This window comes from Leuresthes tenuis, unplaced genomic scaffold, assembly GCF_036924035.1.
Source record: "Leuresthes tenuis unplaced genomic scaffold, fLeuTen1.0.hap1 SCAF_13, whole genome shotgun sequence".
NCBI classification, from domain to species: Eukaryota; Metazoa; Chordata; class Actinopteri; order Atheriniformes; family Atherinopsidae; genus Leuresthes; species Leuresthes tenuis.
In genome coordinates this window covers 3,829,908-3,842,204 of record NW_027325367.1, presented here as the reverse complement: position 1 = coordinate 3,842,204, position 12,297 = coordinate 3,829,908, and the positions used below count along the sequence as shown (strand labels likewise).

Here is a 12,297-nt window from a genome sequence, read left to right as displayed (position 1 = left end):
CAGTCAGTGTGAGCAGCTCTATAAAAGCAGGAGTTCTGTCAGTTTTCAGGTGTGTGTTAACATGATGCCAAGGAGGAAAGACATCAGCAATGATCTCAGAGAAGCAGCTGCTGCTGCCCATCAATCTGGGAAGGGTTAGAAGGCCATTTCCAAACTATCTGGAGTCCATCATTCTACAGAGAGAAAGATTATTCACAAGTGGAAAACATTCAGGACAGCTGTCAATCTTCCCAGGAGTGGACGTCCCAGCAAGTTCACCCCAAGGTGAAAAAGCCCAGAGCTACATCTCAGACTCTACAGGCCTCAGTTAGCATGTTAAAGGTTAAAGGTCATGGCAGCACAGTTAGAAAAAGACTGAACAAGGATGGCTTGTTTGGAAGGGCTGCAGGAGAAAGCCTCTTCTCTCTAAAAAGAACATGGTAGCACAGCTTAGGTTTGCAAAGCTGCATCTGAACAAAGCACAAGACTTCTGGAACAATGTCCTTTGGACAGACCAGAGCAAAGTGGAGATGTTTGGTCCTAATGCACAGCAGCACGTTTGGAGGAAACCAAACACAGCATATCAGCACAAACACCTCATACCAGCTGTCAAGCACGGTGGTGGAGGGCTGATGATCTGGGCTGGTTCTGCAGCCACAGGACCTGGGCACCTTGCAGTCATGGAGTCCACCATGAACTCCTCTGGATACCTCTGGGCAGTTGTAAGCAGCAGGAAAAGATGTAGGCTGAAGTGCCCTTGAGGAGGTCAGCCAAACCCTCCTCTGCTGCACTTAGAGCTGCCCACACCTCTGGGTGTGATTTTATTGTGTTGCTCACTGCTTTTACATCTGTGTTCAGGATTTACGGATGTAAAATGCAGAGTTCAAATTCCTGAATACATATAAAGCATTTTTTCTTTGTCAATTTAAACCGTGTCCAGATGGACATTAATTCATTCACTAACTTGTTCTACAGCATCTGCATTTGTTTCTGTGCAGATTTTCTATCATTTTTCAACATTTGCAAAAGAAACGTGAAAAGAATTGCCACAGAAATAAGACAAAACATGTTTGGTTGTGCTTGGTTTTTCTGTTCCCCAGCCGCTCACCTTCAGTGTTGGCACCCGGCGCTCGTTGTTATGGTTAAGACGGTGTCCTTCCAGATAAGTCAGCGAATGAACAATGAAATACAGACAGCATACGCTTCACTCTGTCTTCTCATCATCATCTTGAGGCATCGCTCTCTTCATCCACCTTTCCTCCTTTTTTTCAGTTTGTTCAGCTGGTGAGTTGATCTTAAAACATATTTTCTTGTGTATTTTTGCAACAAAAAGTAGGAAGATGTTAAAAATGATCCGTAAGGACTGGTCTATAGCTTTGTATAGAACATTAGTGCGACTGTTAGAAGAGTTTTATTTGTACCTTGATGTGAAAAGGCTGTTTGAAAATGATCAAAATTATAAAACAATGAAAGTCAAACTTTGTGAACACTAAGAAAACAAGCTTTGTCTCTTGTTTATAAACTCAGGCAAAAGAATGAAATGTGAGAAAGAACGGCTAAAAAAGCAACGTTAAGCATGAAGAATTTAAGCAATTCCTTTTGTTTTTTTAAAGAAACGACATGAAACAGAAGTTTGGAGCAGATTTAAAACCTAAGTGTTATCCACCCAAGCAGGTGCCTGGAATCTGTAATGGTTAATATCAGAAACAGCTACGGTTCTGGTGTGCTGTAGATAAGTGTGTTTTGGAGACTTGAAATCAGCAGCTGTGGCCTGAGTACTGATACAAGCGTGACCTTGTGGAGAGTCTGTCTGTTCTGACTTTTACTCAGTGAAAATCAGTTTTTCTTTTTGATGCTCAAATGAAAAATAGCAATTCTAGTAAAAATTGACCTTACACTACAAATCAGGCTACATCTGCATTAATAAAGTATACTTTATAACGTACAGTACTGTGCAAATGTGTTTCGCCACCCCACGTTTCTTTATACAGAGCCAAGATAACAGGACACGTGTGCAAACATAAATGGAAATATTATACGATGCAAGAACTGAGTTTGTTCAGTTCTCAGCAGTTTTAAAGTGAATATCTGGTCTGAGCTCCTTTATTCTCCAACACAGCCTGAACCCTCTGAGACAAGCTTTCTGTCATTTCTTTAAGGAGTCTTCAGGAATAGTTCTCCAGGCTTCTTGAAGGACATCCCAAAGCTCTTCTTTGGATGTCGGCTGCCTTTGGTTCCGTTCTCTGTCAGATGATCCCACACTGCTTCAATAATGTTGAGGTCCGGGCTCTGGGGAGGATTCATCCCTCCATAAGACCTGTTGCCACTGAAGCCTGATGAACAGCTGATCAAGAACTCTTTAAAAGAGGCAAAACATAAAGAAATGAATGTACAGTTCTGTGTGTATATCTGTTTTTAATGGATATGTTTTATCTCCCTGAGCAGAAAGCAGGACATCCAGTAACTGAAATGGGAGAATGGGAGCTGCTGGGCCGCCTGCTGGATAAAGTGCAGGGTCACTCCACGGTGATTGGCAAAGTCTGGCTCACTGTACTGTTCATCTTCCGAATCATGGTCCTGAACACCGGTGCTGAGAAGGTCTGGTCATTCAATCACCACAATCAATAGCTGTACTTGAGTTAAATGTGAATCATTTCTAGTGTTTGGATTAAAAATGGAGAGAAAATGGGTTTTTATAGTGAAGTAAAGGTACAATGCAGCAAAAGTTTGGAGCTTTGTGTAAAATCCTCCCTCTGATCTCCTCCAGGTGTGGGGCGATGAGCAGTCTGACTTTGTCTGCAACACGCAGCAGCCCGGCTGTGAGAACGTCTGCTACGACCTCGCCTTCCCCATCTCTCATGTTCGCTTTTGGGTTTTTCAGATTATCGCTATAGCAACTCCAAAGCTGGTTTACCTCGGTTACGTCCTTCATGTGATACACATTGAGAAAAAGGTGTGTTGCAGCAGTAGGTGTGGTGTCACAGAACTCGTAAATACTTTGTCAAGAAGTCATGCCACACCTGTAGCTTTTCACAAGTAAGAGTTGGAACCATTTTCTAGATCTTGACAAAATATATGCATGTTGTCCCCAGAATTATTGTATTAAACACAATAATTCCCTGAACCTAAATGGACTCACCTACAGAAAAAAGAGAAATTACTGAAATTACAATCTTAGCATCAACTAAATTGTGCTGAAGACCTGACAAACCCAATAGAAATTGATTTATTCATTATAATATCCTTTTGACATCTTGCTCAAGTTACCCTCCTGTTTTTTATCCTCCAAATATTTTTTGTGTGAAATAAAAACAAAGATAACCTCCAGAAGTGCATCAAAGTTTCAGGAAAAGCATGTTCTGGAAATGGAAGTGTGTGAGTTTGTGTTTCATACATGTTCACTCTGCCAACATCTGTGCTGACATCCATCTTGTTTCTTTCACCCATTTGTAATTCTCAAAGCTGAATAAAGCAGAATTCCTGACTCACACCTCTTGTTCTTTCATTATTAGTTGAAAGAGAGGCTGAAGAAGCAGGCAGAGCTGGATGACCAGACCAGCCTCTTCCTTCGGAGGGCCTTCAAAGTTCCAAAATATACCAAAAGCAGCGGCAAGATCAGCCTCCGTGGGTGCCTCCTGCGCAGTTACGTCCTCCATCTTTTAGCCAAGATCATCCTGGAAGTGTTGTTCATCGCGGGTCAGTACTTTCTGTACGGTTTCACCCTCCAGGCTCGCTACGTGTGCACCCGCTTCCCGTGCCCTCACAAGGTGGACTGCTTCCTGTCCAGACCTACGGAGAAATCCATCATCATCTGGTTCATGCTGGTGGCAGCGATCGTCTCGCTGGCTCTGAGCATTGTTGAGCTGCTTTATCTGTGTGTAAAGGCTCTGAAAGAGTGCATGGCAAGGAGGCAAGACTACACCGTGACCCCGGTGACACCCCCGAGTTCAGAGAAGAAAGCCTTTAAAAGCCAGGAGAACATTATCCAGAATTACGTCAACCTGGAGTTGGAGATGAAAGCACGAAAGTTAGGAGTGAATGGCATCACAGGAGAGGTCGATGAGGGGGCTACAATCGTATCCTGTGAAAGCAACATAGGGGAGATCCACATCTGAGGCATGAACTCAGTGATAGGCAGTTCCAATATTTGTGTGCGTTAGGGGGGATTCGTAGTAAATGTAGACGAACAGATGGGAATCACCAGGTTGAGTAAACAGAACTTAGTCACATGCAACATGTTGCATAACATGACTTCAAGAAACGATTGTAGAAAAGTTTTTCTTTTAAAGGTGACAGAACCATTTTATTTCAGTAAATAAAATGGGATTTTCGGTAGATTTTGCTCAGATTTTTACACTGTAAAACTTCATTTTTTTATTCAATAAACCATAAATTCAGATTTGGCTGCAGTGCATCTTTCTCATTTTATTGAGTTATTATGCTAAAAACTTGTTCATTTGCATCTATATGCTCAAATACTTACATTTTGCAGTCTGCATTTGGACGTCGGACAGCTGCTGATCCCTCCTGCAGGTGTAACATTGTTGTGACTCCCACTGAAGTAGTTATTTGTGCTTTTAAGAACACATGCAGCTGAATTTAAACATTCCTGCGTCACATATCGGCTCCATAAACTCTGGACTTCACTCTCACTTCATTTCTCTACGTTTAGTTTCCATTTTTCATGGTTAACGTCACTGTTCAACTGTTGCTTATTTGGGTTTTATTTTTAGCAGCTGCTGCAGCGCTGCACTAATGTCTCATTTATTGACAAATGAGAAATTGGACTTTCGAACTTCCAAGTGGTGAAAAAATTAAAGAATGACAGTTAGAAGTCAGATTTTTTTGTTTCTTTCTGAAATAAAGTACTAGTCAAGCATTATTAGCTCATTTGCTTCATAATTAAGGGAACTATATCACTAATGATAACATCTAGTGTTAATAGCAAAGAGAAAAAGACTTTAAACGTCCCACTTCTGAGGCCCGGCTAATGCAGCATCATTTGAAGTTGAAGCTATAGATGGAGATGATGAGAACACAGGCTGGATAACCTTCTGGAGTGACATAGGTTTCCACTGCAAATCTGAATAGCAGATACACAAGGCCCCAAAGAAAAAGAGTTTTTCAGTTTGTGGTGACTTCAGACAGCTAAATATGTCATTTCTTTCCATAATATGTCCCCTTTAAAATGAAAACATCATATCCCTATCAGGTTTAAACTATTATTTACGGGAATTTCAAAGAATATTGGTCATCATGTATTATTACTGCCACGTTTTTATTCCCCTAAACTTGATCGTGTGGGACAGAAGGAATTAAATTCCTGGTTAGCTGGGATGCCTCATTGTAGCAAACACAATAATTCAATAATTTGCATCTTTAAAGCTCACAGATTACACTTTATTACGGATACTGTAACAGAGTAATCAGATGTCTTTCCACTGAAACATGTCCTGGGATTTTCGATGGAATGGAACCATTACGATGATACTGTGTACCAGCAGGTGACTGTGCATAACCACTCATCTGGCTGGAAGTTATCTGCAAGCTCCTTTCACATAGAGACTATCTATTTATGACTAAATCAATAAAAGACAAGTCTCAGCATCGTGCAATCTCAAACTATTGATTAGAATTCTTCAATTACACCAAAATATGTCACTATCATTCACAAGGTTTGCCAAATAATACCAGAATGTTCAAATAAAAGTAGATGATTTTTTTAAAATCCTGTGTTTTCTCTATTTATTTTCAAACCCTCGGAGCCATTTAACAGCCACAGATCTCAGCTTCTGAGCATGACACTGAGCGCCTGCCAATAATTACACATTTGTCCTCAGCTTTTTCTGCGCTTGTTTGCTGGCAGTTACAACGTGACATTATAGCCAGATGCTTGTTGCGTAAGTTGATCCTTCATGAGCCCCGCAGTCCTCACCCAGCCCAAAACTCCAAGGTCCAACAACAGCAGTTAGTGATCTGCTTCAACTAGAGACAGTCGTTTCTAACCAGGTCAGCAGGTAAGATGCAGCTGTCTCTCTACTCTGCTACAGATCAGTTTACAAACTAATGTTAGATATTTTTGGGATATTTCTAAAGATTAATGGTTCAAAATATGCTGTAGATATGGGTATAGATATATATATATACATATAGATATGTTAATTAGCTTTTCCAAATGTTGCCAGATTCACGTTAGTTTAATTCAATGCATTATATCACTCTGTCTACTCCACAAGTCTAATTCTATGTGTTTAGTCTAGTTTGTGTGCACTTTCAATCATGAGTTAAAATGTGATGAACTCTTAAAAACTTCATTTAAAAGGAATTATTTCATTTCTCTGTTTTTAAAAAAAAATAATTTTATCTCTTTGGCAGCTTTATTTACTGTCTCAAACTAGTGACCTCACTGAGCTTTCATTCAGAATTCTGTTATATATTGACCAAAAAGCTCAAGGTTCAAGACACGGAGGTTTTCTTCCATCTCAAACAGCCAGATTCAATAACGGAAAAAGTTATCTATCGATCAGTGAGCCCTTTCTTTCGCGCTGGAATGTATTGATTGAATAACGATAGTAAGGTGTCGTGTGCGGTCATTCTAACTGTCTTTCCCTTTATTCTGTTTTCATTCTCTTCATCACAGATTAGTAGCTGAACATCATCAGTAAAGATGGGAGACTGGGGGTTTCTGTCAACTTTGCTGGAAAAAGTCCAGTCCCATTCCACAGTGATTGGGAAGATCTGGATGAGCGTCCTCTTCCTGTTCAGGATCATGGTTTTGGGTGCAGGTGCCGAAAGTGTGTGGGGTGACGAGCAGTCGGATTTTGTCTGTAACACTCAACAACCTGGTTGTGAGAACGTCTGCTATGACTGGACCTTCCCCATCTCGCACATTCGCTTCTGGGTCCTGCAGATCATCTTTGTCTCCACGCCTACGCTGATCTACCTGGGCCACGCCATGCATGTCATCCAAACGGAGAACAAGCTGAGGGAGGAGATTGCGAGCCCCGGTGGGCCCCGTAAGATGAAAACACCCAAATACACAGATGAAAAGGGACAAGTGAAAATCAAAGGGAACCTGCTGGGGAGCTACCTGACCCAGCTCGTGGTCAAGATCCTCATCGAGGCCGCCTTCATTGTGGGGCAGTACTACCTGTATGGCTTCGTCATGGTCCCCATGTTCCCCTGCTCGAGGAAGCCGTGTCCCTTCACTGTGGAGTGCTACATGTCCCGGCCCACTGAGAAAACCATCTTCATCATCTTCATGCTGGTGGTGGCCTGCGTCTCTCTGCTGCTCAATGTTATAGAAATGCTCTACCTGATCTTCACCAGGGTCAAATGTGGGTCCAAGCGTCGCAATCACAAGGTCACCTCACCAGAAAACCCTGCCAGCCTGTCGGGTATCAAGTGGCCAGCTACTGAGGACACACTCAAGCAGAACAAGATGAACATGGAGCTCGAGAGCAACCACAGTGTTGGAGGAAGCCTGGACGGAGCCAAAGAGGAGAAACGGCTTCTGAGCGGTCATTAAAATCACTGATTAAACCATAGCTTCTCCTTCGGAGATTTACCCACACAGTTGTTGTTCAAATCCACTCAAAAGACTTCAGTAAAGATCTGTAACAGTATAGCATATGCATCATGACAGAATGTTAAAAAACAAGCTTCGTCATTGTGTAATCATGCATCAGAGCTGCAGATTCTCCATGAATAAACTGTACGAAGGAGGACATTGTTTGATTTTTGCTTTTTTTTAAAAAAGTAATCAACTAATGAAAGTGTGCAATACTGATGTATTTATATGAAACATACTTGTGACTTTGAGTTTGTTTATGCCCAGTTGTTGAAAGTGTTCTTTAAGTTATTGTAATGTTCATTATCTGGAATAATTTGCTTACTGAACAATGATGGCAATGATTGTGGTCTGTTTATCTTTTTTTGTAGGTTTTGTTCTTTTTAATAAATGATTCAAGTTGGATAAAATATTGTTTCCTTCATCAATTGAGTAAAAAATGACCCATTTATACACTGTTCACCTCACAAACTTTACTTACAAATACATCACATATCACTCGGGTAGAGCTTCACCTAATGATCATAACCGGTTAGTTTACTGATTATTATCTAGATCAAATTATTAAATGTCAGACTGTGAACACATCAGATGTTATGATATCATGATAAACAATATTCTCAGAATGATATGGAGTTACTAAAAACCTGTTTTCCTAAAAATGCTTGGTTATTAAAATGATGCCACTGAGTTTTATTAGTTTATGAGGGTTCATATCAGAGCTTAGCTCACAGACATAAAGCATCACTTCTAATTCAGGGACAGTGTTGGCATGAGATGAAGAATATGAAGAAAAAAAACAATATGGACATATCAAAATGAATTAAATACTTTAATTCCATCTGCTTGACACATCTAATTTCAACTAAAATATCTTTATGAAGCTTCTAACAGTCCATGATCCCAGTTTGTTCTAAAATGAACGGGACGCTGAAATCCTCACGTAGTCCTACAGGTTCATCGTGTTGTTCTGAACAGCATAGGTCAGAACATGGTGTTTGTGCCCTTTAGTCCCAATTCTGTTATCATTTCACTAAAAATACTGACTGTAAAGATGCTTATCTGATAAATCTGCAAGAACACCAAATGGATGTTTGCTATGTGTTTCTGTTGTGCATGAAAAAATATCGCTGATAGATAATAATGAACAGTTAATGATCATGTAAAACAGAGTTATGGTTTAAAATGCTGTCAATCATTAACCTGCACTGTTTTTTCAGTGCACAAGCCAAATTTGAGATTTGTCATTTCCAGATGTTGCAACACCGTGACAGCTCACACGTTTGCATAACTGCACCTGAACTAAAGTTCAAGGTATCGTAGAGGAGCACTGGAGTCTGTCATTCAGCAGCACAACTCGTGAGGGTTCTGTTTGTCTCAAAGAAGATCTTTTACATTAAAAGGTAAGATTAACAATTATTTTTATCAATATGTTTGGATTATTTCCGCGCAAAATCGAGACTCAATCCAGCTCATTTTTAACATAATTTTTGGAATAAGATACAAAGGTTCTTATCATATTCTTAGTTTTTTAAGAGTTTAATGTTTTAAAGGTTCTAAGCGTATGTAAGCAAAGCTAGAGTTCAGACATATGCCACTCGGCCCGTATTCTGCCAGCATAAACATCTGAATTGTCTGAATTTCCACCTTTTCTCTGAGAAGATGTTTTTCTCTTGTTTTTATTCATTTTAATTCATTTAAATTATTTTATTTCTTTCTATTTATGTTCTTTTACATATTTTGAATGCTTGTTCTGCTCCCTGCTCCCATGCTTTTATTTCATGTAAAGCACTTTGAATTGTTTTGAACATGAAATGTGCTACAAATAAATTTGACTTTGACTTTGAGAAGAAAAAACTTCCTCTTCTAAAAACCAACCAGACCAACAGACTTTATTACTGCCTCTTAACATCCAAAAAATGATTTCATCATTTTCCCACAGAGCACATATTCTGTCGATATGCCGATAACTAATTATTGCTCCAAAACACTTAATTATAAAAACTAATGCTTTAACCTGCAATTTTGTGATAAAAAAAATAGCCAGCGTTATAAGTTAATTAAAAGGGAATAACCAGTCTCATAAAACACTACTTTAATGCTTCAAAAATCTTTGTTATCACAAGTTTGTTCAAAGAAAAAGAGAATTAATCTAAGAACTGGTCACATAGTCACAGGGTTGTTGCCTCTGATTAATATCTGATGACAGTGATTCACTTTGCACGGTTTTTAATATAACCAGGGGTTGTTTTTGTGTGCTTTAATAATGTGTAAACCATTGTGTTTGTTGGTAGAAACCATGGGAGAGTGGGGTTTTCTGTCCTCGCTGCTGAATAAGGTGCAGTCCCACTCCACCGTCGTCGGGAAGGTTTGGCTCAGTGTGCTTTTCATCTTCAGGATCATGATCCTTGGAGCTGGAGCTGAGAAGGTCAGCTTTGAACTTTTTGCATTACACCCAACAACAAGCCTGTTATAGGCCCATAAAATAAAACAGCCCCCTCTGGTGGCCATGTGGAGGTACACAAAACCCGAGCAATTAACAATGTCGCACTGAATGTTTGAATGATTCATAGATCAGTGGCTTTACAAAGAAAAAAAACACTTGAAAATGATCAGGTACAACAAATGGACTGAAAATGAGTGAAAAAGCAGCCAATGTCCAAAGAACAACTATTGCTCGAGACCACTTTAAAAGAAGACAATAAAGTCTGGCTGCTTGGAAACAACACATGAAGAAATGAGGGAGGAATCAAGACTCTTACGCTGCACTGCATACATGTAACAATAATAATAATAATAATAATAATCTCTCATCTGGACATTACAGGTTTGGAGTGATGAACAGTCCAAGATGATTTGCAACACCAAACAGCCTGGCTGTAAGAACGTCTGCTATGACCACGCATTCCCAATCTCACACATTCGGTTTTGGGTCCTCCAGATTATATTTGTCTCAACACCAACGCTGATCTACCTCGGTCATGTCATTCATGTCGTCCACAAAGAGAACAAGCTGAGAGAATATTTGCTGACCCACACTAGGGATGACAACAAGGTTCCCAAGTACTCCGACGAAAAAGGTCATGTCAAGATTAAAGGTAATCTGATGGGAACCTACATGACCTCCATCTTTTTCAGAATCATTCTGGAGATAGGGTTCATTGTGGGGCAGTATTACCTGTATGGGTTCATCATGGAACCACTTGTCGTCTGTTCCCGGGCCCCGTGTCCGTTCACCGTAGAGTGCTACATGTCTCGACCTACCGAGAAAACCATCTTCATCATCTTCATGCTGGTGATGTCCTGCGTCTCTGTTCTGCTCAATGTGATAGAGATCTTCTACCTGGCATGTCGTCGATCGACCAAAAAGAAATCTAACAGCATGCCGACGACAGCTGTCGCCATTCACCCCCGTTTCACCAGTGAAAGCATGATGAAAAATCACAGGCATAGCCTCCACGACTCCAGCACAGCCTGAAAAATGCCTTTCAGATCCAGTGTGTTAAACAGGGACACCGTTCACAAACAAGAGATATTTATTTATGAGGAGGTAAAAATTCCTACAAATTGTCAGAATTCTGAGAAAATGAACGGTTGGAAATAGTAATTTATTCAAACATGTGATAACACTGGTAGTTTACACCGTCACCAGAGCCAATTATGTGGTATGCTTCTGTGGGTTTCCTTGTTTTCTGCCTTGTTTTACCAGTTTCAGATACTAGTACCCCAAAGTAGCAGGTTGGCAGCTGTAACTCAAGACTTTGTGTCAGTCAGTCTGCTCTGACCTGTGTTTGCAGAAGCTGAAAGTCAAAGTGACCTAATCACATGCATCGACCAGTCCAATCTGCTCCAGTTTAAACCCATTTTGTTGTGCAATTTTTGTTTCTTCTTAAAGAGGTGGAAAAACTGCTTGTGCTACTTGTGAAAAAATTTACAGGAGTGTAAATGTTCCAATTAGAAAGCACTTATTCTTCAATGTTTTGTATATTAAAATGGCTTCATGTGCCTTGTATTTGTACCTGATTGTAAATTTGATAAATTCTTTGTTTAAACATGTTTATTAAAACATTTTTTGGAGTTCATAAACGCATTTATCCTAGTTTTTGCTTTATTATCACTGTCTTCGTACTCAAGTATAATTTAATTTCAGTTAACTTAGTATGAATCACTGATATGAAGCTGATCATTAACTTCTGGAGATTTAGGTAGAAATAAACAGCTACAAGTAACAACTGAAGAAACAAAAAAGGTCCTGAAAACTGGTCATGAGCCAACAAGGCGGTCTCTAGGTGGCCCAGCAGAGACTCCTCCGGGGGTCAGGCAGGAGGCCTGAGGAACCGGCAACACCTTTAAAGTATGTCCACTTCCAGTTTTAACCCACTCTTTGCTGTATTTCATCCACATTTCAGCCGTTAAGTCCTCAAAACTATAATCAAAGTAGCCAGAGTTCACTGAAAGATATACAACGCCACTAACTCAACAAGCCCAAAACACTGCAACTCACGACTGGCAGTATGCAGGCAACTGTTTAAAGGAACAAAATCCAAAGTACCTCTAAGCACCACCATACTTTACAAAAAGGGACAGAGCAGAGTCTATCAGCTGATAGTCTTCAGGCGCCTCCTGACATCACTCATTTTCCATGGTGTGGTCAGCTGGGGGAGCAGCATCACAGCAGCTGACAGCTGGACAATCTTAACAGAAAAGCCAGCTCTATCCTGTGAAGGTAGTGGGGGAGACGAGGATGA

The 12,297-nt window shown here is 40.2% G+C and overlaps 3 protein-coding genes across 3 annotated transcripts; all 3 read left to right on the top strand.

Moving 5' to 3' along the window:
- The first annotated feature begins 886 nt into the window (after window positions 1–886).
- Window positions 887–4,322, top strand: LOC140266868 (gap junction Cx32.7 protein-like). The gene is made up of 4 exons (XM_072361990.1): window positions 887–1,263; window positions 2,425–2,577; window positions 2,747–2,932; window positions 3,492–4,322. The coding sequence occupies exons 2-4, from the start codon at window positions 2,449–2,451 to the stop codon at window positions 4,092–4,094; spliced, it is 918 nt and encodes a 305-aa protein (XP_072218091.1). The 5' UTR covers window positions 887–1,263; window positions 2,425–2,448; the 3' UTR covers window positions 4,095–4,322.
- A 1,597-nt stretch (window positions 4,323–5,919) lies between these two features.
- On the top strand, window positions 5,920–7,936 carry gja13.1 (gap junction protein alpha 13.1). Its single transcript, XM_072362568.1, has 2 exons — window positions 5,920–5,996; window positions 6,620–7,936. Exon 2 carries the CDS (start codon window positions 6,647–6,649, stop codon window positions 7,505–7,507), a length of 861 nt encoding a protein of 286 aa, XP_072218669.1. The 5' UTR covers window positions 5,920–5,996; window positions 6,620–6,646; the 3' UTR covers window positions 7,508–7,936.
- A 921-nt stretch (window positions 7,937–8,857) lies between these two features.
- On the top strand, window positions 8,858–11,629 carry LOC140267333 (gap junction Cx32.2 protein-like). The gene is made up of 3 exons (XM_072362582.1): window positions 8,858–8,952; window positions 9,844–9,977; window positions 10,377–11,629. Exons 2-3 carry the CDS (start codon window positions 9,849–9,851, stop codon window positions 11,025–11,027), a joined length of 780 nt encoding a protein of 259 aa, XP_072218683.1. The 5' UTR covers window positions 8,858–8,952; window positions 9,844–9,848; the 3' UTR covers window positions 11,028–11,629.
- Window positions 11,630–12,297: the final 668 nt, after the last annotated feature.

What these genes read in the sequence shown, in the direction of transcription:
- LOC140266868 (XM_072361990.1), top strand. Translation starts at nt 2,449, where the DNA reads ATGGGAGAATGGGAGCTGCTGGGCCGCCTGCTGGATAAAGTGCAGGGT. An exon ending in TGAACACCGGTGCTGAGAAG is followed by an intron (nt 2,578 to 2,746) that starts GTCTGGTCATTC and finishes GATCTCCTCCAG; the next exon opens with GTGTGGGGCGATGAGCAGTC. An exon ending in TGATACACATTGAGAAAAAG is followed by an intron (nt 2,933 to 3,491) that starts GTGTGTTGCAGC and finishes TTTCATTATTAG; the next exon opens with TTGAAAGAGAGGCTGAAGAA.
- gja13.1 (XM_072362568.1), top strand. Translation starts at nt 6,647, where the DNA reads ATGGGAGACTGGGGGTTTCTGTCAACTTTGCTGGAAAAAGTCCAGTCC.
- LOC140267333 (XM_072362582.1), top strand. Translation starts at nt 9,849, where the DNA reads ATGGGAGAGTGGGGTTTTCTGTCCTCGCTGCTGAATAAGGTGCAGTCC. An exon ending in TTGGAGCTGGAGCTGAGAAG is followed by an intron (nt 9,978 to 10,376) that starts GTCAGCTTTGAA and finishes TGGACATTACAG; the next exon opens with GTTTGGAGTGATGAACAGTC.